The following is a 22,774-nucleotide window of genomic DNA, read 5'->3' on the forward strand; positions in this document are numbered from 1 at the left end:
TGCTGAAGCATGTTATTTACTTAGGAACATGCAGTAAGTATCTAAAAAATAGTTAAAAAACAAAAAGGATGCTACTGAGGAGTAGGAATTGGGGCCAGAAAGGGGTAGGGCTATTTTTCACTGTAAGCCTCACACGAAGGGTTCTGAACCAGATACTTCTTTGTTGTGGGGGCCGTCTGTGAACAGTTTGGCAGTGTTCTTTGGCCTATACCCACTAGATGGTACTAGCACAGGGAGATGGTGTAACAATTAAAAATGTTTCCAACTACGGTCAACTGATCCTACCAGACAAAACCACTCCTGGTTGAGAACTATTACGTTACATTACTATTTTATTTTTTTAATTTTCAATAACACTGTATGATTTTGATAAAACTAAATTATGGAAAAAGAAACTAATGGTATGAAAAAAGCTAGACAGGAGACCACCAATGACTTTTCTCCCTTCAAGACCTCCCACTTTCCTTCCTGACTTCTCCCTGGGCCTAAGAGACTCCCTCCTCCCCTCCCCACACACAGAGACAGAACAGACACTTACCACCTAGAAACGCACACTCATAGTGGCTGCAGGTCCTGTTTGTGCTCTGAAGGATAAGGTTATTGCCAGCCTCATCCTGTGACACATGAAAAACCTCATTCAGAGGTATTAAAACAATTCTTTCACGTTCTTTATCAAGAAATTTTTCAACGGCAACTCCAAAACATGTTTTGATGGTTAACAGAACATGTTGGTCATCAGCAGCTTGAGGTTTGGATGAATATGCTAAGGTGAAATGGCCAAGTCGGGCTTGGTTCAGCCCTCCAAATGTAAATGAACTATTCAGCCTTACGCTGTACACCACGTTTTTGTAACTGTTCTCACAAGATCTTCTCAGCAACTGCAGAGCTTTTGTCAGGTAAAAATGGAAAGCTTTGAATTGGAAGCCATAGACATAATCTTTTCGAGACTGGCCAGCCATTTCCATAGCTTCATTGAACAGACGGTAAAAGGAAGACTGCTCTTGAGCTTCAGAAATATAGGCCATCAGGGCTATACCATAGTTATCCTTGAAATTCACAGGGAGAAAGAGCTGAGGCTTCCGAGCTTCCCACTTGGCTTCTGCATTTTCCCACACATCTTCTAAGAGCTGGAGGCTTGCTTTTTCCTCCTTGAACAGTTGAGGAACATATTTGATTTCCATCCGGTTAGCACATTTCAGGTATTCATCATCAAATGCATTATCTGCCATATCTAACATTTCAGCTTTTACCTGCAAAGGAAAAGGAAATTAGTACTCTTGAAATAAAAATATTTAGTGTATACCATTTTCTCTCAATTTTCTGCAAAGAATCCTGCATCCTCTCAAACCCTGCCAAGACTCTCTTCCTTGCTTACAATGAACTTCTGATATCTTTTTATATAGAAAGTATACTCCAATGTTAGTGATAACTTCTCCCAGCTGTGACATATTTATATCAAAGAGTAAATGGGAAGTATGAGCATGACCATGCCGATAAGTCATTCATCTGAACCCTGTAGTACAGAGGAAAGAAAATGAGTGTGAAACAAAAAAACTGGGTGGCAGTCCTGCCTCTGAACGATATTCTTAGCTAGATTTCTTTAACCGCTCAAGACTATTGAGTGAATCTGAAATACCTTGCATGAAATACTTTACTAGATGGATAAATTAATAAAGGCAAATATTACCCCTTTTTCTTTGAGGACACCCATCCCTTTTCTGTAATGTTTGGCTAGGACTAATTCTGCATCTTCAGCCCCTATGATAAGCAATGATGCGGGCTTAAAAACCAGAGCACTCCCAGATAAACAAAAGGCTTTCTTTTCCTGCAACCATAAGCTCTAAGGATAATAACGGCTTGGGTAAGCCAATAGTTATCCTTTTAGTCCCTTGAAGAATCCTGTCTGCAAATAGAGCCAACAAAGAAAGGTTTGTAGAGCTTAGAGGTAAAGAGAGATGAGGTCCTGATAACATTACTTAAGGCCCCAGTCTAGCATTACCTGAAAGCTGTATTTTGCTTCAGTTGTTCGAAACAGTAAATTCCCTATTCATCTGGGCTTTCTGTTCTATGCAACTGGAAAAGGACTAAGTCAGATAGATCGGGGTTCAAATTCCATTTCTGTTACTAACTAGGTACTAATTACTTACGGGACTCGACATTTCTGAGCTTCAACAGCTCTCACTAAGGGAACACTTCTTCTTAGACGCCTTTGCACGTCCAGCATATTCCAATTGGCCATTAAAGGTCGCAGTTTCTCAAGGCTACTTATTTTTCCAAATCTTAAGTCTACCCTTAGGCAATGATGTAAGACCCATAGTTTCAATGATCATCTGAATATCTCTGACCTGTTGTGTAAGTGCAAGATCTATGTATCAACTGCATAATTAATAAATCCATTTGACTTCTGTATATCAACTGCCTACTTAATAATTTCACTTGAGGTACTCAAAGATCCTTCAAACAAAACAATCTAAGAGCAAGGCCAAACTTACAACCCTACTGTCCTCAGCTAGCATCAACCTTGTCCTTATAAAAAACCCTCCATTCATTTGTGAAATTTTCTTGGATTTCTCCTTCTCACTCATGTCCTGCACTCCTAAGGCCTAAAAAACTTCTCCAGAGTGCTTTCTGTGTGTGCAGCACTAAGTGTTCAGATATACTAACTCATTTAATCTTCGTGGTAACCCTGTGAGATAGGTTCAGTTCAGTTTAGCCACTCAGTCATGTCCAACTCTTTGCGAACCCATGGACTGCAGCATGCCAAGCTTCCCTGTCCATCACCAACTCCTGAAGCTTACTCAAATTCATGCCCATCAAGTCAATGATCCCATCCAACCATTTTATCCTCTGCTGTCCCCTTCTCCTCCTGCCTTCAATCTTTCCCAGCATCAGTGAGTTAGTTCTTTGCATCAGGTGGCCCAAAGTATTGGAATTTCAGCTTCAGCATCAGTCCTTCCAATGATTCAGGACCGATTTCCTTTAGGATAGACTGGTTGGCTCTCCCTGCAGTCCATGGGACTCTCAAGAGTATTCTCCAAACACCACAGTTCAAAAGCATCAATTCAAAAAAAAAAAAGCATCAATTCTTCAGCACTCAGCTTTCTTTATAGTCCAACTTCACATCCGTAGGTAGGTAGGTACTATTATTATCCCTCTTTTAAAGATGAGGAAACTAAGGCAGGGAGATTAACTTGTATGGAATTCAGATTTGAACCCAGGCACTCTGGCTCCAGAGTCTGTTTCTTAACCAAAATGTGTTTCTGATGATAAAGACCACTGACATTTATATAGCACTTAAAAAAAAAAAAGTTTAACTCTGTCCTTGTAACAACACTTATGAAAGGTCTGGAATAAAACTCACAACACCATCTTACAAGTAGTGCTAGTAGGAACTGTACTGGCATCAGAAACTGTCTGATTACCAGCCACAAAATATTCTGTTGGGAAAGTCACTGAGACCCCTGAAATTCTAGGTCCATAGGTCGGTTTCTTTAAGTGGGAATTTGAGCTTTCCTAGATCAAATCATTGCCATCTCCTAGCCAAGAAATGCACTTTCCTCCACAGCACAGAATGTACCAGAGTGCATCCTGGGCACCAATGTCTAATTTATCTTTAAGACTTCAACATATTATAAGACATCACGCCCTGAAAACACCTCCCACATTCCTCACATCATATCCAAGAGTTGATCCACTATGTTCCTGTCTTTCCCCTGTGCCTCTAACCAGTCTCCACATGTCTAATTTTAGACTTCAAGTCTTTCTGGCCCAAGGCCACAGCTGATTGTGTGTTCTGAACAGTGAGTACCTTGTGCAGTGAAAAAGCCCACAAATGCCACCACCATTCAGGGAAAACTGAATGGACACTAAGGAACAGGTGCAAAAGCTAGGTGAACCCACTAATTATATTTTCTTCCTGAGTTACCCACTGGAACAAGGCTATATGGATGAAGCTTAATTACCAAAAATTTATTACAGAAATGTAAAAGTGATTTAAAAAGGTATCAGTTAAATTATGAAACATTCATAAATATATCAAAATTATGTTGCAGAAAAATATTAAAAAGGCAAATCAAAATCACAGTGAGATATCACCTCATATCCATTAGGATGGATATAAAAATAAGGAAAAAAGGGAAAATAGCAAATGTAGGCAATGATATAGACAAACAGAATCCTCATACACTGCTGTGTAAGTAATATAAAATGTGGAAAACAATTTGGCAGTTCTTCACAATGTTAAACACTGAGCCACCATATGACCCAACAATTATATACTTCTGGTATAAACCCAAGCGAACTGAAAACATATGTTCACACAAACAAAAATCTGAATGCAAAAGTTTCTGGCAGGACTATTCATTCCTAAGTCCTGAATGGGGAAATGGCAACTCACTCCAGCAGTCTTGCCTAGAAAATCCCATGGACAGAGGAGTCTGGGAGCTCCAGTCTATGGAGTCACAAAGAGTTGGACATGACTCAGCATGCATGCTCGAATTCATTCATAAGAACCAAAAAGTGGGGCCAACCCAAATGCCCAATAATTAGTGAATTGATAAAATGTGGCATAACCATGCAATGAAATATTACTATACTACAAAAAAGAACAAAGTACTAATATACACTGCAACCTGTATGAAGCTTGAAAATGTTACACTAAAAGAAGCCACAGAGAAGGCCAGATATTGTATGATTCCATTCAGATGAAATGTCCAGAATCTAAAAATTCATAGAGACAAAGCAGATTAGTGAATCTCAGGGGATTCAGGGAAGAGGGAACTTGAATTGACTGCTAACAGCTACAGGGCTTCTTCTGGGGGTGACAGGAATCCTATAATGAGATAAAGTGATGATGGTTGCACAACATAGAGAATATATGACAATCACTGAACTATACACTTTAAAATGGTATATTTTTATATGGGAATTACACTTCAGTTTTTTAAAAGTCACACTGCAAAACAGATAACAGAATATACAGTGATTCTATAAACAATATTTTAGAATATTAAACTCAAAATGGATGAAGTTTTTAAGAATTTAACACATTTTAAAGAAGGCGCTTCAAAATCAGTGGGCAAATACTCAGTAGTGATGTGAGAGCTAACAATGTGGGGGAAAAAAATCAAGTGAGATACCTGGCTCATATTTTACATAAAAATATGTTACAGAATGTTTAAAGATTCAATTGTAAGAAATAAAGTCATGAAAGTTCTATCAGAATAAAAAGAATACTGAACGTGAGAAAATAGCCACTATATAAAACATGGGAAACAAGTAAACATTATATTGTCAACGTATATGAAGAAAAATACATGTTTTTAGACTATCCGATGCCACGGACAGACACCTATAGCACAGTATTAACTTAAAAAGGTTAAAAAAAAGAACACAATATGTAGTGTGAATCTATCTTGTAAATTACAAACATAAATACATAGAAAAAAGGTGAGACACCTACACACCAACAGATTAAGACTCATTGCCTCTGGGTGGAAAACTGTGGATGATTTTTACTTTCCTCCCTTTGTCTACTTTTAATTTTTAATTTTCTACGTTAACATGTATCAGTGTGTAAAAGGTAAGATCTACATCTAAAAAAACTAACTTATACCTATTCTATCTGTCCTCATTTCTATCATCAACCCACACACATGCCTCAGGCAACTTTATACCAAGAGTTCCCATTCCAGTGACCACATGCTTCCCATTCCTAACATTACCTGGAGGATGTCCATTAGAATCATAGGTGCCAACAGCACGGTGACCATTTCAAAATGTCCTGTCTTCATTTTTCTCTTCTAAATTAAAAAGGAATTCCAATTTAGTAGACTTAAAAAAAAAAAAGTTTAGAGAAGTAAAACGGGATGACACACAGGATATACATTTTTTCATTCTGGTTAAGAGTGGATATCATGATGGTTAGGAAGTGATTATGAATAAATTCCCAATGGCTGAAAGGGTCATTAGATTTTGTCTGGTGATCTAACACCTTCAGTCTACACATGAGGAAACAAAAGCTCAGAAAACTTCAGATATTTGCTCAGGATTAAATATGTGAATTTCCATTCTCCTGTAGACATGTTGTCTCTCCCACCAATAGTCACTAATAAGTCAATTTTTCTTCCTCCCACTCAGTCTTCCCTTATCATACACAGAAAATCACAAACTAATAAAAAAAGGAAAGAAAACAGATAGGTCTCCTAGCTCCCAGTCTCCAAGAATTCTCCAGGAGTTAGTATCTACACACATCATCCATTCTTTATCCTCTCTGCAAACCAATTGACGCCCATTTGGTAGGATGGAGACAGGTAGTGGTAAAAACTAGAAAGTTATCCGGGGTGTTCTCTTTCTCCCAAATATTCACATTTAAGAGAAACCAAGGATAAAACAAGCATCCTGAATAACTTGCTGAAAGCAGGAATGAGAATAAGAAGGAGGTGAACAGGAAGCAACTCTGGTAAGATTATATAACTCTACTGGCTGTGTGCCCAATATTCATCCCAACATTCATGAGACAGAAGCAGGTAAACAGGAAGGTAAGAGTCCATCAAGGGCTGAAGCCGTCCCAGAATCACTAACTGATTCAATTAATTAAAGACTGCTTTACGGCTTTTTCCACATACCTAAAACAAAGTTGACATGACTGGAACTGAATTAAAATCTTTTTTTCATCCTACCAATCACCATATTCTGGCACCTGAAAGTGGGGATAAACAGCACAGAGGAAAGAAGATAGTCTTCCCTTTGGCCCCAGACTGCCGTCTTTATTCACGAGCAGTTTCTTTCATTAAAGATATTGAAAGATAGCACAAAAATGCCACTTGTGTGTTAATCGTCCCTTTAGAAAAGAGATTCTGAAAGTAACACTTGACAGATAACTGTCACAAGGCAAGCTCTGAATGAGGATTTTCTTGAAAAATCTTCGCTTCCGTAGTCTGAATGTAAATAAGTCAAAATGTTTACCTGGCTTTTCTGCCTGTGGAGTTTTAAATGATGCTAGGTCTCACTGTTTCCCCACTCTCTCAGTTGTGGTGAGGGTGTCTTCAGGATAGGAGGTTGTTGACACTGAGAGCTGAAAAGGGAATGCTCTTCTTTTTATAAACATCCCCAGCAGTAGCTTGGCAGGGGCACATTACCTCATTTGTGTTCTGCTATTTATATCTGGCCCCCACACTATCCCTTGGAATCACCACCGTTAACACATGAAATCTCCAAGAGGCTTGTAAAGCCACAGCAATTCCCTCCAACCACACAGCATGTTCAGTCTGAGCCCTCAGTTCTGGGCTTCTCAGAAAGTGATCACACTTCCCATTCCTAACCTTTTGACCCTTTGATTCTGAGATGTCAAACTAACGCAAGGATTTTGCCCTTGCTAGCTGGTTCACATAACTCAGGGGACTTCCTGTGTTAATCACTGGCTGCGGTGATGGCTATCACCATTCACTCAACTGGCTTACTGTATTTTAGGTACTGTGCCAGGTGCTGGGATGCACAAGGAAAACAAATCTGAAAAGCACTCAAACTAGCAAAAGATATGAAACTTATCCAGAATACATGTTAAGAATCTTAAGTACAAAGCCCAGTGAGTGCACCAAGAAGGGAAGGATTTGGCGGCATCTGCAACTATAGCTCTCATTTGAGTAAAGTACACCTGGAAAATACACTGACTAGTAAATACAATGTTGAAGGCCGTATGTTATTTGTTTTTCTCTCCCTGACTTATTTCTTGGCATAATGCCCTCAAGAGCCATCCACGTTGTTACAAATGGCATTTTTTTCATTCTTTTTACGGCTGAGTAATATTACATTATGTATGTACCACATCTCCTTTATCCACCTAACTGTTCATGGACACTTAGGTTGCTTCCGTATCTTCTTCTTGTTCAGTCACTCAGTCGTGTCTGACTCTTTGAGACCCCATGGACTGCAGCACACCAGGCTTCCCTGTCCTTCACCATCTCCCAGAGCTTGCTCAAACTCACGTCCACTGAGTTGGTGATGCCATCCAACCATCTCGTCCTCTGTTGTCCCCTTCTCCTCCTGCCTTCGATCTTTCCCAGCATGTAAATAATGCTATCAAGAACATGAAAGTACAGAAATCTTTTCAACTGTCTTCATTTTTTTTGGGTCAATACTCAGAAGTGGAACTGTTAGATCATTTGTTGTTACTGGTGCTGTTCAGTCACTAAGTCATTTTCAACTCTTTGTGACCCCACGGATTACAGCACGCCCAGCTCCTCTGTCCTCCAGTATCTCCCAGAGTTTGCTCAAACTCATGTCCACTGAGTTGATGATGCTATCTAACCATCTCATCCTCTGTCACTCTCTTCTCTTTTTGCTTTCAGTCTTTCCCAGCATCAGGGTCGTTTCCAGTGAGTTGGCTCTTGCATCAGGTGGCCAAACTATCAGAGTTTCAGCTTCAGCATCAGTCCTTCCAGTGAATATTCAGGGTTGATCTCCTTTAGGATTGACTGGTTGAATCTCCTTGCTGTCCAAGGGAATCTCAAGAATCTTATCCAGCACCACAATTCAAAAGCATCAGTTCTCCGGTGTTCAGTCTTCTTTATGGTCCAACTCTCATATCCATATACATGACTACTGGAAAAACCATAGCTTTAACTATATAGACCTTTGTCAGCAAAGTGATATTTCTGCTTTTTAATACACTATCTAGGTTTATCATAGCTTTCCTTCCAAGGAGCAAGCATCTTTGAATTTCACAGCTGCATTCACCCTCCACAGTGATTTTGGAACCGAAGAAAACACAATTCTGTTTTTAACTTTTTGAAGAACTCCCCATATTTTTCATAGTGAATGCACCAATTTACATTCCCACCAAGAGTACATAGTATTTCTTTTTCTTCACATCCTCCAACATTTGTTGTCTTTTTTAATAAGAGCCATTCTAACAGGTGTGAGGTGATATTTCATTGCAGTTTTGATGTGCATTTCCCTAAAGATTAGTGATATTGATCTTTCCATGTGTCTGCTGGCCATCTGTGTATATTATTTGAAAAAAATACCTCTTCAGGTCTTCTGTTCATTTTTATATGTATTATTTCTGATTGAGTTGTTATGAGTTCTTTACATAGTTTGGATACTAACCCTTTATCATATGTATGATTTGCAAATATTTTCCACCATTCAGGTTGTATTTTCATTTTTAGATGGTTTCCTTTACTGAGCAGAAACTCCTTAGTTCAGTTGAGTACCATTTTTTGATTTTTGCTTTTACTGCCTTTGCTTTTTGTGTCAAATTAAAAAAAATCACTGCTAAGACCAATGCCAAGGAGCTTACCACTTATGTTTCCACTAGTTTTATGGTTCAGGTTTTACATTCACGTCTTTTAATACATTTTGAGTTAATTTTCGTGTGATGTGAGAGAGTGGTCTGGTTTCATTCTTTTGCATGTGCCTGTTCAGTTTTTCCAATACCATTACTGAACACCATTCCCAACACCATTTACTGAAGAGGTTCCTTTCCCCATTGTATATTGGCTCCTTTGTTGTAAGTTAATTGACCATACATGCATAGGTTTATTTCTGGGCTTGCCTTTCTAGTTCACTGATCTATGTGTCTGTTTTTATGCCAATCCCATACTGTTTTGATTACTATGCATGTGTGTCAGTCACTCAGTCACGCCCAACTCTGTGTGACCCCATGGACTGCAGCCCACCAGGCTCCTCTGTCCATGGGATTCTCCAGGCAAGTATACTGGAGTGGGTTGCCATTTCCTTCTCCATTTGATTACTATAGCTTTATAATAAAGTTTGAAATCATGGCACACAATATTTTCAGCTTTGTTCTTCTTCTCAAGATTGCTTTGGCTGTTTGGAGGTTTATGTGGTCCCAAACAAGTTTTGGGCTTCACTGGTGGCTCAGATAGTAACGAGTCCACTTGCAATGCAAGAGACCTGGGTTTGATCCCTGAGTCAGGAAGATCCTCTGGAAAAGGGAATGGCAACCAGCTCCAGTGTTCCTGGCTAGAGAATTCCATGAACCAAGGAGGCTGGCGGGCTGCAGTCCCTGGAGTCACAGAGTCGCACAAGACCGAGCAACTAACGCTTCCTTACTAAGCAAGTTTTAGAATTTTTTTTGGTCCTGTTTTGTGGAAAATGCCATTGGAATTTTGAAACAGATTGCACTGAATCTATAGATTGTTTTGGGTAGTATAGACATTTTAACAATATGGATTCTTCTAGTTCCTGAGCATGGAATATCTTTCTATTCATCTTAGTCTTCTTTACCTTCTTTCATTGCCTTGATTAAATTTATTCACAGATACTTTATTATTTTTCGTGAACTTTAAATGAGATTATTTTTCTTTATTTCTCTGATAGTTCATTATCAGTGCATTGAAACGTAAGAGATTTCTGTGTATTGATTCTGTATCCTGCAACTTCACTGAATTTATTAATTCTAGTTTTTGGAGGAATTTTAGGATTTTCTGTATATAGTTTCATGTCACCTGCAAACAGAGACAGTTTTACTTCTTCCTTTCCAATTCAGATGATTTAATTGCTTTTTCTTGCTGGACTGCTCTGATTAGGACTCCCAGGACAATGTTGAGTAAGTGTCTAGAGTGGCCATCCTGGTCTTGCACCTGATTTTAGATGAAAAGCTTTCAGCTTTTTATCATTGAGCATTTTAGCTATAGATCCATCACAGACAACCCTTATCATGTGGAGGTACATTCCCTCTACACTGACTTTGTTGAGAATTTTTTTTTTTTAATCAAAAAACGGTGTTAAATTTTGTCAAGTGCTTTTTTTACATCTGTTGTGATGATCACGTGATTTTATCTTTCATTTTGTTAATCTGCAGTATTTCACTGATTGATTTGTGACTCTGAACTATCCCTGCATCCCTGGAATAAATTCCACTTGATAATGATGTATAATACTTTTAATGCAGTTTGCTAGTAATTTGTTAAGGATTTTTACATCTACGTTCATCAGGGATATTGGCCTGAAATTTTCATTTTTTGTAGCGTCTTTGTCTGGATTTAGGATCAGGCTAAGAATGGCCTTATAAAATGAGTTATAAACTCAGACATGTTTCCTCCTCTTTCTTGGAAAAGTCTGAGGAGGACTGGTGTTAATTCTTTTTCAAATAGTTGGTAGAATTTGTCATTGAAACCATCTGGACTTTTATTTGGGGCAAGTTTTTAATTATTGATTCAATCTGCTTACTAATAACCTGTCTGTTCTGATTTTTTTGTTTCTTCCTGATTCACTGCTGGAAGGTTGTTACTAGGAATTTATCCATTTCCTCTAAGTTGCCCAAATTATTAGCATATACTTTATTTGAAGCAGTTTCTCACAATTCAGTTCAGTCACTCAGTCGTATCTGATTCTTTGAAACCCCATGGACAGGCTTCCCTGTCCATCACCAACTCCTGGAGCTTACTCAAACTCAAGTCCATCGAATTGGTGACGCCATCCAAACATCTCATCCTCTGTCGTCCCCTTCTCTCCCTGCCTTCAATTTTTCCCAGCATCAGGGTCTTTTCCCATGAGTCAATTCTTCGCATCAGGTGGCCAAAGTATTGGAGTTTCAGATTCAGCATCAGTCCTTCCAATGAATATTCAGGACTGATTTCCTTTAGGATTGACTGGTTTGATCTCCCTGCAGTCCAAGGGACTCTCAAGAGTCTTCTCCAACACCACAGTTCAAAAGCATCAATTCTTCAGTGTTCAGCTTTCTTTACGGTCCAATTCTCATATCCATACACAACTACTGGAAAAACCACAGCTTGACTAGATGGATCTTTGTTGGCAAAGTAATGTCTCTTCTTTTTAATATGCTATCTAGGTTGGTCATAGCTTTTCTTCCAAGGAAAAGCTTTTCTTCCAAGTCTCTTATGATCCGTTATATTTCTGTGATATCGTCTGTAATGTCTTCTCTTTTGTTTCTGGTTTTGAGTTCTCTCTTTTCAGTGAGTCTAGCTAAAGATTTATCCACTTTGCTTATTTAACAAAACAGCTTTTGATTTCATTCATCTTCTCTATTGTCTTTGTTTCTTTTCATTTATTTCTAGTATGAATTTTGCTATTTCCTTTCTTCTAACTTTGGGCTTTATTTATTTTCCTCTTTCTATATAACTTCTATATGCACTGGGAAATCAAAAATTCATGTGACTTGCTTTATTGTGGTAACTTGGAATCAAGTCAACAGTATCTCTGAGGTACGCCAATATATTTACCTTTAGCAGTGAGTTTTATATTTTCATATGTTTTGTTGTTATTAATTAGCATCCTTTCTTTTCAGCTTAAGTAAGTCCTTTTAACATTTCTTGTAACACCAGTTTAGTGAGTGATGCACTCCTTTGGCTTCTGCTTGTCTGGAAAACTCTCTCCTTCAGCTCTGAATGGTAACTTTGCAGGCAGAGTATTCTTGGTTGTAGGTTTTTTCCTTTCCTTGCCACTCCTTTCTGGTCTGCAAAGTCACTGCTGGAGAAAATTTTCTGCTGGTGTTATGGAGGTTCCCTTATACATAACAAGTTGTTTTGCTCTTACTGCTTTTAAGATTCTCTCCTTGTCTTTAACTTTTGACATTTTAAATATAATGAGTCTTGTTGGTCTCTTTAGATTCATCTTATTTGGAACTCTTTTAGCTTCCTGGATCTAGATGTCTGCGTCCTTCCCCAGGTTAGGGAAGTTTCAATCTTCATTTATCCAAATAAGTTTTCTCCCCTTTTTCTCTCTCCTGTCCTTCTGGCGCTCCTGTAATACAAATGGTAGGCACTTGATGTTGCCCCAAAGCTCTTTATGCTGTCTTCACTTTTTTACTACTTTGATTTGGTGAGTTCTACCCTGTCTTTGAGTTCACTCACCCTTTCTTCTGTTTCACCTAATCTTCTGTTGAATCCTACTAATGTATTTTCCAGTTCAGTTACCATACTCTTCAGCTCTGCGACTTCTGTTTGGAATTTTTTAACATTTTCTAATCTCTTTGATAAAGTTCTCACTGTGTTCATCCACTCCTCTTCTGAGTGCAGGGAGCATTTTTATGATTATCACTGAACTTTTTATCAGGTTAATTACTTATCTCTATCTTATTAAGATTTTTCTGAGGTTTTATCTTGTTCATTTGGAACATGCTTCTCTGTTTCTTCACTTTGCTTGACCTTCCGTCAGTTCCTATGCATTAGACAAAACAGCTGCCTCTGCCAGTCCTGCAGGGTTGGCCCTGTATAGGAGACAAACCTGATCATTCAGCCCTGCCCTAACACTCTTGGTTGTTTCTCAACACCATTGTGATTATCCAAGCAGCCTATTTTATTTTTAATAGCTAAGGGAGAACCAAGATAAGTTAGTGTTCCAAAGGGAAAGATCTCACTCAGCATCTAAGTTTAGCCTGATTAGAAGCCAGACCCCCACACGGCAGCTTTTATAAATACAAATAAACAGTTTTGTCAGACCACAAGTATAAGCCCTGCTGGCCCCCAGAGCCAAGTGATCTGGAGGTATCCCCTAGGCAGCTGTCATAAAGATCAGGGCTCCAGATGAGTATGTAAGCTCCTTTCAGTGAGAAACCAGTTAAGCTGTGGCATGGTAAAGGGAGGGAAGAAAAATGGTATTCCCCAGCCCACATCACCTGAGAGGATCTCTGTAGCCTCTGGAAGTGCTTCATACCTGAGACTTGTCCTATGGCCAAAGATCCAGGACTGGAAAGCAGGACTCTTTCACAGAAAGACTAGGGGAAAGTTTTAGTCCACTGTCTGTGCAGTGACCTGGGAGTGGTAGCCTTCTAAGAATTGTATCTCTGATAGTTACAGTCCTGGGGGACCCAGGAATGTCCCTGGCTACCAGACAATCAAGGGATATTCCCTGGGCAGCAGCTACAAAAACCAGAGTGCCAGATGCAAAAACTGGGATACCAGATATTTATAAGCGCTCCCTTTCAAGAGATGCTGACACTCAGGAGTCTAGCAGAAGGGAAAGATAATGCCCCCCCTTCAAGGTCTCAGGTTTACAGTTATCTTATATATGTTTAATCAGAAACCCGTCCCTTGGGTTGCAGCAATAATAAGCTAATATTGGCCCTTTTCACACAAAGATTGAGCTCCTAAGTCTGCTACCTCCTGCTTTGCCCTGGGGTGATTACTGTTTAAGAACTGTTTCTCTTTGGTTACAGTCTCATGGAGCCTACAAGCTAAGCCTGGCTGGCCACTGGAACCAAGTGAGTGGAGGTGTCCCCTGGCAGCATCTGAAAAAATTAGGGCACTAGAGAAGGGTATAAGCTTCTTTCTGAAAGATAGCAGCAAGCTGGAACAAGGTAGAGGGAGAGTGCAAAGATGGAGCCCACCTGCCTCCATACCCTGAAAACAGCTCTATAAGCCCTTATGCTGCTGCTGCTGCTAAGTCGCTTCAGTCGTGTCCAACTCTGTGTGACCCCATAGACGGCAGTCCACCAGGTTCCCCTATCCCTGAGATTCTCCAGGCAAGAACACTGGAGTGGGTTGCCATTTCCTTCTCCAATGCATGAAAGTGAAAAGTGAAAGTGAAGTAGCTCAATCATGTCCAACTCTTAGTGACTCCATGGACTGCAGCCTACCAAGCATCTCCATCCATGGGATTCTCCAGGCAAGAGTACTGGACTGGGTTGCCATTGCCTTCTCCAATAAGCCCCTATAAAGTATGCCAAATCAGAAGTCTGTCCCTCCAGCCAAAGCTCCTGGACAAGCAAATAGATTTCTCTCTCAGAAGGACCAGAAGTGTGTTTCAGTCTACCCTCCGTGTAGGCCATAGGAATGATAGTCTTTCAAGAAATGAATCTCCAAGTACAGTCTCATGAAACCCAGGAACACAAGTCTTCTTGGCCTCCAAACCCAGGTGATCCCCCAAGTGGCAGCTGCAAAAACTGGGTCACCAGATATAAAAATGGAGCAGCAGATGTGTACAGAAGCTCCTGAGAAATACTGGTGCTCTGGAGTGCAGCAAAGTGAGAGCGCAAACATGGCACCCACTGGCTAGAGCGATTGCTGTTGTTTAGTCACTAAGTCATGTCCAGCTCTTTGTGACCCCATGGACGGGAACCCACCAGGCTCCTCTGTCCATGGGATTTTCTAGGCAAGAATATTGAAGTGGGTTGCACATCCTTCTCCAGGGGATCTTCCCAACCCAGGGATCGAACTTAAGTCTCCGGCATTGTCAGGCCGTTTCTTTACCATTGAACACCAGGGAAGGCCAGCTACAGTGAAGCAGAGTATAAGAATGGAACATACCAAAGAGAAAAAGATAAATACTTTTTTTTTTTTTTTAAGAGTTGGGGAAGGAAGTTCTAGGAGTCCAGTGGTTAAGACTTCACCTTCCAATGCAGGGGGTACGGGTTTGATCCCTGATCAGGGAGCTAATATCCCACAGGCTTTGCAGTCAAAAACCCAAAACAGAAACAATATGGTAACAAATTCAAAAAAAGACTTTAAAAACAATGGTCCACATAAAAAAATCTTTAAAGAGAAAAGATTTGGGGGAGATGGTACTCACTGGTTTTAATAAGGCAAAAAGGGATTGTGAAAAATGGTACCCAGTGACTACAGCATAAAGATGACAGCCACTGAAAGCAGGAAAGTAAAGAAATAATGGACCTGTGGGTTTTAGCAAGGCAGAGCGAGGGCATGATGACAGCACACATTAGCCTCCTTCCCAGGAACACACTCCAGCAGGCCTTTGCCCCTCAGACCAATTGCTCTAAAATTAACAAACAAGTCTTTTATACATAAATGTGGATGCTTTTCCAAGGGCTCCTTCTGCACTGCCCCCTGGAGCAGAGGAGTCTGCACACAGGCCCTTTAAGACTGTACCTCAGTTCGTCACAGCCCCGCCAGTCTTGTATGGGAGCCCTGCCAGTCTTTAAACCCAATGTTTTGAGGGCTTGTCTCTCAGGTGACTGTCTTTAAGGCTGGGGTGCCCAATGTGAAGTAAGAACCCTTTACTCCCCAGGGCAAAATTCCAAGTTAGGAGCTACCTTCCAATTGTGGGCTGCAGTACCAGAGTTGGGAGTTTATGGCAAGATTGTACCACAGTCTTTCCTATCCAGAAGTGGCTTCCTTCACATTTGTCTGATGTGAAGAACTGTTCCACCAGTTTTTAGTTTCTCCCTAGAAGCAACTATTTCATACATGACTGTAGATTTGGTACGCCCCTGGGAGGAGGTGAGTTTAGGATTTTCTTATATCGCCATCTTGAACCAGAATCTCCAATTTTTGACCCTATTTCATTCATTCATCCATTCATTTAACAAATATATGAGTCTTCACAATGTTCCAGGCACTGATTTAAGTACTGCAGGTATATCAGTGAACAAAATAGACATTATGCACTTGTCAAATTCATATTCTTGTGGGAGGGGACAAACAACAACTAAAATAAATAATTATGTAAGTGTGTTAGAATATAGTAACTTATTTTTTTAAAAAGTAATACAAAAGAGACTGGTTTGCATGGGGAGTCTGTCATTTAAAGCGGATGGTTTGGGAGATGAAAACATGATATATAAGCAAAGATTTGAAGGAGATGAGGGAGCCACCAAGACTGTGGTGGAAGAGTGGTCAAGAGGAAGAAATACAAGAGACTGATATGGTTGGAATAGAAGAGTCGTAGGTAAGGAAGAGCTGTGGAGATAAGGTCAGCAAGGTAAGGGTGGTAGTGGGAAGGTAAGAGTTTGTAGGCTCTTATAAGAATCTCAGGTCTTATTCTAAGAGAAAGGGAGTAAATGACAAGGTTTGAATGGAAGTATGACAAGATTTGACTTATTTTTTAAGATGATGACCCCCTGGCTGTTCTGCTAAGAACAGTCTGTAGGGTGAAAGCCAACCAGTTTACCGGTTATTATGATAATGAAGGCTTCCCTTGTAGCTCAGTCGGTAAAGGATCTGCCTGCAGTGCAGGAGACCTGGGTTCGAACCCTGGGTTGGGAAGATCCTCTGGAGAAGGAAATGGCAACCTACTCCAGTATCCTTGCCTGGAAAATCTCATGGACAGAGGAGCCCGGTGGGCTGCAGTCCATGGGGTCGCAAAGAGTCGAGCACGAATGAGCAACCAACACACACACGTGATAATGAAAGCAGAGACTGTGGTGGCGTGAACCAAGATGGTAGGAGTAAAGGTCGTGAGGTTGTGACCGAATCCTTAGCATAATGCTGTGAAATCATCCATGTTGCTGGATCAATAGCTCTAAAACTAACTACAGTGATGGTTCCACAATTGTGTGACTAAACCAAAGACCACTGAATTATACATTTTATCTTATTTTATATTTTATTATCATTATTTTGGCTGCACTATGCATCATTGGGACGTTAGTTCCTTGACCAGGGACTGAACCTGGGCCCGCAGCAGTGAGACTGTGGAGTCCTAACCACTGACCCACCAGGGAACTCCCTGAATCATATACTTTAAACACATGATGTTATTAATATATGGTATCTGAAGTGAATCTCAGTAAAGCTGTTCTTTAAAAGAGGAATGACTTACTGATACATACAACATGGATGAATCTCAAAAGTACTGTACTAAGAAGTTAGTCACAGAAAGCTACATACTGTATGGTAACATTTAGATGACATTCTAGAAAACATAGAAATGTAGTGACAGAAAGCAGAAACTGCCAGAGCCTTGGACAAGGAGACTGACTACAAACTTTTTGGGGTGGTGAAATGTTTTGTATCATGATAGTACTGGTGCTTACATGAAAATATATATATTTGTTGTGGGTCATAGAATTGTACATTTAAAGTTGATGAATTTTATTTAAAAAGTCATATATAAACCGTTCATTTAAAAATAGCAACAACCTCACCCACATACTCCTTGGAATGTCTTCATGTACCTCCAGGGTTGTATGTATCCCAATCTGAAGACTACTACCGGAAAGCACCTAAATGATGCAATGGTCAAAGAAAGAGGCTTGAAAGAGAGCTAGGAAATCCAAAGGAGCTCAGGGTTGTGATCAGATAATGCAAAGTACATGTATCTTAGAGACTGGAGGCCAATGCAAGATATTACAGCAGAGAATAGAAATTATCACCATCCAAAGACCAGCAGGATAAGACACTTCAGGAAAGGTCAGAGACCACTAGAGGGCAGCAACAGAACAAGTTACCTCTACCTACACCGGCGGGACTTAGCTTGCTCTTGGGAAGAACGAAGAGTTTCCCAGGTGGTGCCAGTGGTAAAGAATCCACCTGCCAATGCAGGGGACATAAGAGACATGGGGTCCACCCGGAAGATTCTCTGTAGGAGGACATGGCAACCCACTCCAGTATTCTTACCTGGAGAATCCCAAGGACAGAGGGGCCTGGCAGGCTACAGTCCAGAGGGTCACAAAGAGTCTGACACGACTGAAGTGACTTAGCAAAGCATGTGAAAGACAAACGGGAGAAAGAGAAAAAAATAATTCTGAATTTAACTTTTTTACTTAAAGAAGACTGCTTCAACTCACAAGTAACTCAATTTTTTTTTTTTTTTTACAAGTAACTCAATTTTAACTGGCAAGATTAATGTTCTACCATTAATGGACATGAAAGTGAAAGTCACTCAGTTGTCAAGAATACTGGAATGAATAGCCATTCCCTTCTCCAGGAGACCTTCCCAACCCAGGGACTGAACCCAGGTCTCTCGAATTGTAGGTGGATTCTTTCCCATCTGAGTCACCAGGGAAGCCCCAACGGACATGAGAGTTTGTAAATTACATGTATTTCCAATATAGATAAATATAGTTTCCTTTTTGCACATGGTCCCCACCTACATTGTGGCACTCTGCTACTGGGAAAAACTTTAGCCTGTTCTCTGCTAGCTCAAGTGTTCTCTGCTAGCTCAAGTTGTTGGTATGGTCTCCAGAAATGATGACATTTAACTGCTGGTTTAATGAGTTAGTGTTTTCTACAGACTCTTGGGTGCCCTGTTGGTAAACCCCCCCATCAATACGGTATACCCCTCCCAGTACAGTCTCCTGGCACTGGGGATACTAAAGAACAATCTCTATGTCCTCTCACCTGTGCTGAATGTTCCTACCACAAACTCTACATAAGCTTCCTTGGCCTTGTTGGGCATCTTCTTATAAAAGACTAGAGCTGGTTTGTGCCTCAGTTACCTTTATAGGCCCCAAGGGAAACTTAGGAATTCCATCACAACCTTGACTTTGTAGGAAACTGGAGAGAAGGAACCTTTGTCTGCTCTCAATCCATCCTGTTACTTTGCTATTACCAACTTATTGCTTGGGTGGTCTCATGTTATACATGATGCTTTTCTAAAAGACCTTGAAAACAGCCCAGTTTACCCAAGGAGAAGCAAAAGAAAACATCACCACTGTGCTAGGATCCCAGAAACTTGTTTCTAAACTCCTACACTAGCCCTCTCCAGAGTTTCAGTCAGAGGAGCCAAGACACAGGAGTTCAATCTTTTCCCCTTCTTTTATGTTTTACTCTTCTACTCCCAATTCCTATTAGGGGTACTTCGTGCATGCTGTTTCTTCCTCCTTTATCCTATGAACCTCTCCTTTTTCTGCCTTTTCCTTCCCTTGGACTATTAATGACTTAAAGGTGTTTGGAGAACAGACAGAACGTAACTTAGAGAGGGAATAAAAGCATATTTATTATTTTCAAAACATTCCAAAACATTACCCCATAACATTCACTATTAAATGATTAAAATACATTATTCTACTTGTAGACATGTCTCTGTTGGTAAATTTTAAGTCTCTAGGCTTTAATACTCAACATTTTTTCCTACTACAGTGAGAGACCCATTCTTATCAAGGACAATGGATTTCTATGACAATGATCTCAAAGTGTTTATGTGTGGAGTACATTTAATTACATTTTTTCAAACGCCTTCAGAAATCTTTCACATGTCCCTCATGATGCTGTAACTTATCTTTGAATCTCTTAGCATGCTCCTAGTATACATCTTTTACACTATGAGTATTTCAAAATGTTTATGAAACAAGGAAAGAGAGGGAGCAGGAAAGAGCGGGAGGAAAGAATCAGTAGCCTTACTGAGCTTAAGATTTCCAGGATAAACATTAGTAAAAACAGTATTAGCATCGACAGACACTAAGGGCAACAATTTAGCTTCTGCAACAAAATTTAAGGTACCCACTTCCTTGGGGAAGAAGTTTTACTCATTGGGACTTTCCAGTAAAAGTAGTAGGATGTCTTGATTTTGGTAATCCAGGCTTTCAATTTCAGCTTCAATGAACACTTAGACGAACTATGACTTGAAACCATATACTTCATCAGTTCAGTTCAGTCATTCACTCGTTTCCAACTCTTTGCAACCCCATGAACCGCAGCACGCCAGGCCTCCCTGTCCATCACCAACTCCAGGAGTTTACTCAAACTCATGTTCATTGAACCGGTGATGCCATCCAACCATCTCATCCTCTGTCGTCCCTTTCTCCTCCTACTTTCAATCCTTCCCAGCACCAGGGTCTTTTCAAATGAGCTGGTCTGTATAGTCCAACTCTCACATCCATACATGACTATTGGAAAAAACATAGCTTTGACTAGATGGACCTTTGTTGTCAAAGTAATCTCTCTGCTTTTTAATACACTGTCTAGGTTGGTCATAACTTTTCTTCCAAGGAGCAAGCATCTTTTAATTTCATGGCTGCAGTCACCATCTGCAGTGATTTTGGAGTCCAAAAAAATAAAGTCTGTCACTGATTCCACTGTTTCCACATCTATTTGCTATGAAGTTATGGGACCAGATGCCATGATCTTAGTTTTCTGAATGTGGAGACTGAAGCCAGCTTTTTCACTCTCCTTTCACTTTCCTTTTCACTTTCATCAAGAGGTTCTTCAGTTCTTTGCTTTCTGCCATAGTGTCGTGTTATCTGCATATCTCAGGTTATTGATATTTCTCCCAGCAAACTTGATTCCAGCTTGTGCTTCATCCAGTCCAGCATTTCTCATGACGTACTCTGCATATAAACTAAAGAAGCAGGGTGACAATATATAGCCTTGACGTACTCCTTTCCCAATTTGGAACCAGTCTGTTGTTTCTTGTCCGGTTCTAACTGTTGTTTCTTGACTTGCATACAGATTTCTCAGGAGGCAGGTCAGGTGGTCTGGTATTCCCATATCTTGAAGAATTTTCCACAGTTTGTTGTGATCCACACAGTAAAAGGCTTTGGCATAGTCAATAAAGCAGAAATAGATGTTTTTCTGAAATTCTCTTGCTTTTTTGATGATCCAACCATGTTGGCAGATTGATCTCTGGTTCCTCTGCCTTTTCTAAATCCATCTTGAACATCTGGAAGTTCTCGGTTCACGTACTGTTGAAGCCTCACTTGAAAAGTTTTGAGCATTACTTTGCTAGTATGTGAGCTGAATGCGGTTGTGCGGTAGTGTGAGCATTCTTTGGCATTGCTTTCTTTGGCACTGGAATGAAAAGCGACCTTTTCCAGTCCTGTGGCCACTGGTGAGTTTTCCAAATTTGCTGGCATATTGAATGCAGCACTTTCACAGCATCATCTTTTATGATTTGAAATAGCTCAACTGGAATTCCATCACCTCCACTAGCTTTGTTCATAGTAATGCTTCCCTAAGGCCCACCTGACTTTGCATTCCAGGATGTCTGGCTCTATACTTCATTAGTTTTGTACTATTTATTGATACCTGTTACACAGACAAACTCAGTCACAAGTTCACATACAACACTATGTTCCAGACCATAGAGTTCAATGTCATGCTCTAATAGTAGTAAAATTAACATTATTTTCTCCACTATTATGATAGGCATACTGCCAAGTTGGAAACACTAAGCTATATGGTGAGCATTTTCCTACATGCTAGAAGGAGGCTAAAGCCAAGTGAAATTGTGATTGTTGTTAGTTAACCTGTTATCAGTTCAGTCACTCAGTCATCTCTGTCTCTTTGCCACCCCATGGACTGCAGCACACCAGGCTTCCCTGTCCATCACCAACTCCCAAGCTTGCTCAAACTCATGTCCATTGAGTCGGTGATGCCATCCAACCATCTCATCCTCTGTCATCCCCTTCTCCCACCTTCAATCTTTCCCAGCATCAGGGTCTTTTCCAATGAGTCAGTTCTCTGTATCAGGTGGCCAAAGTATTAGAGCTTCAGTTTCAGCATCAGTCCTTCCAATGAATATTCAGGACTGATTTGCTTTAGGATTGACAGCTTTGATCTCCTTGCTGTCCAAGGTACTCTCAAGAGTCTACTCCAACACCACAGTCCAAAAGCATCAATTCTTTGGCGCTCAGCTTTCTTTATGGTTCAACTCTCACACCCACACATGACTACTGGAAAAACCATAGCTTTGACTAGATGGACCTCTGTTGGCCAAGTAACGTCTCTTCTTTTTAATATGCTGTCTAGTTTGGTCATAACTTTTCTTCCAAGGAGCAAGCGTCTTTTAACCTGTTATAGTCTTACAAATCTCTTTTGCAGTACTAGTTTTCACCCAAGGAATTTTTTTTACTACACTGAATTTTTTTTTTTACTATAAGCAATAATTATTTGATTATTTAAATATAATAATTTGGTTGGTGTCAAAATATCTAGACCAAAAATATGAAGTTATTAGCAATTCTCTACTATGTGGAATACAGTCCAAACCACAATCACCATGGAAATGGAGCATCTGACACTACTGTGGCATAATTCTTTAAAAAAAATCTATTTAGAGAATCATTTTATTGAGTACCCCAAATGTTCTAGGCAGACAATCACTCAACCAAGTATGAATGAACACATGGTAACTCTTGAGGATTTCCTTTCTCATATACCTAACCTCTGAT

General features: G+C 40.1%; 1 protein-coding gene across 3 annotated transcripts in view; it reads right to left on the reverse strand.

Annotated features, from left to right (window-relative positions):
- ART3 (ADP-ribosyltransferase 3 (inactive)) overlaps positions 1-22,774 on the reverse strand; it is a 130,755-nt gene that overhangs the window by 30,429 nt on the left and 77,552 nt on the right. For 2 of the 3 annotated variants that reach the window (XM_065913900.1, XM_065913901.1), the window contains exons 2-3: positions 5,724-5,801; positions 539-1,250 (exon numbers count right to left, since the gene is read on the reverse strand). In XM_065913900.1, coding sequence (XP_065769972.1) covers positions 539-1,250; positions 5,724-5,792 — 781 coding nt within the window. In that variant the 5' untranslated portion in view covers positions 5,793-5,801. Of the gene's footprint in view, positions 1-538; positions 1,251-5,723; positions 5,802-6,966; positions 7,066-22,774 lie in introns of those variants that run through there. The other variant, XM_065913899.1, reaches the window with a different exon arrangement.

This window comes from Muntiacus reevesi, chromosome 22 (assembly GCF_963930625.1).
Source record: "Muntiacus reevesi chromosome 22, mMunRee1.1, whole genome shotgun sequence".
Taxonomy (NCBI): Eukaryota; Metazoa; Chordata; class Mammalia; order Artiodactyla; family Cervidae; genus Muntiacus; species Muntiacus reevesi.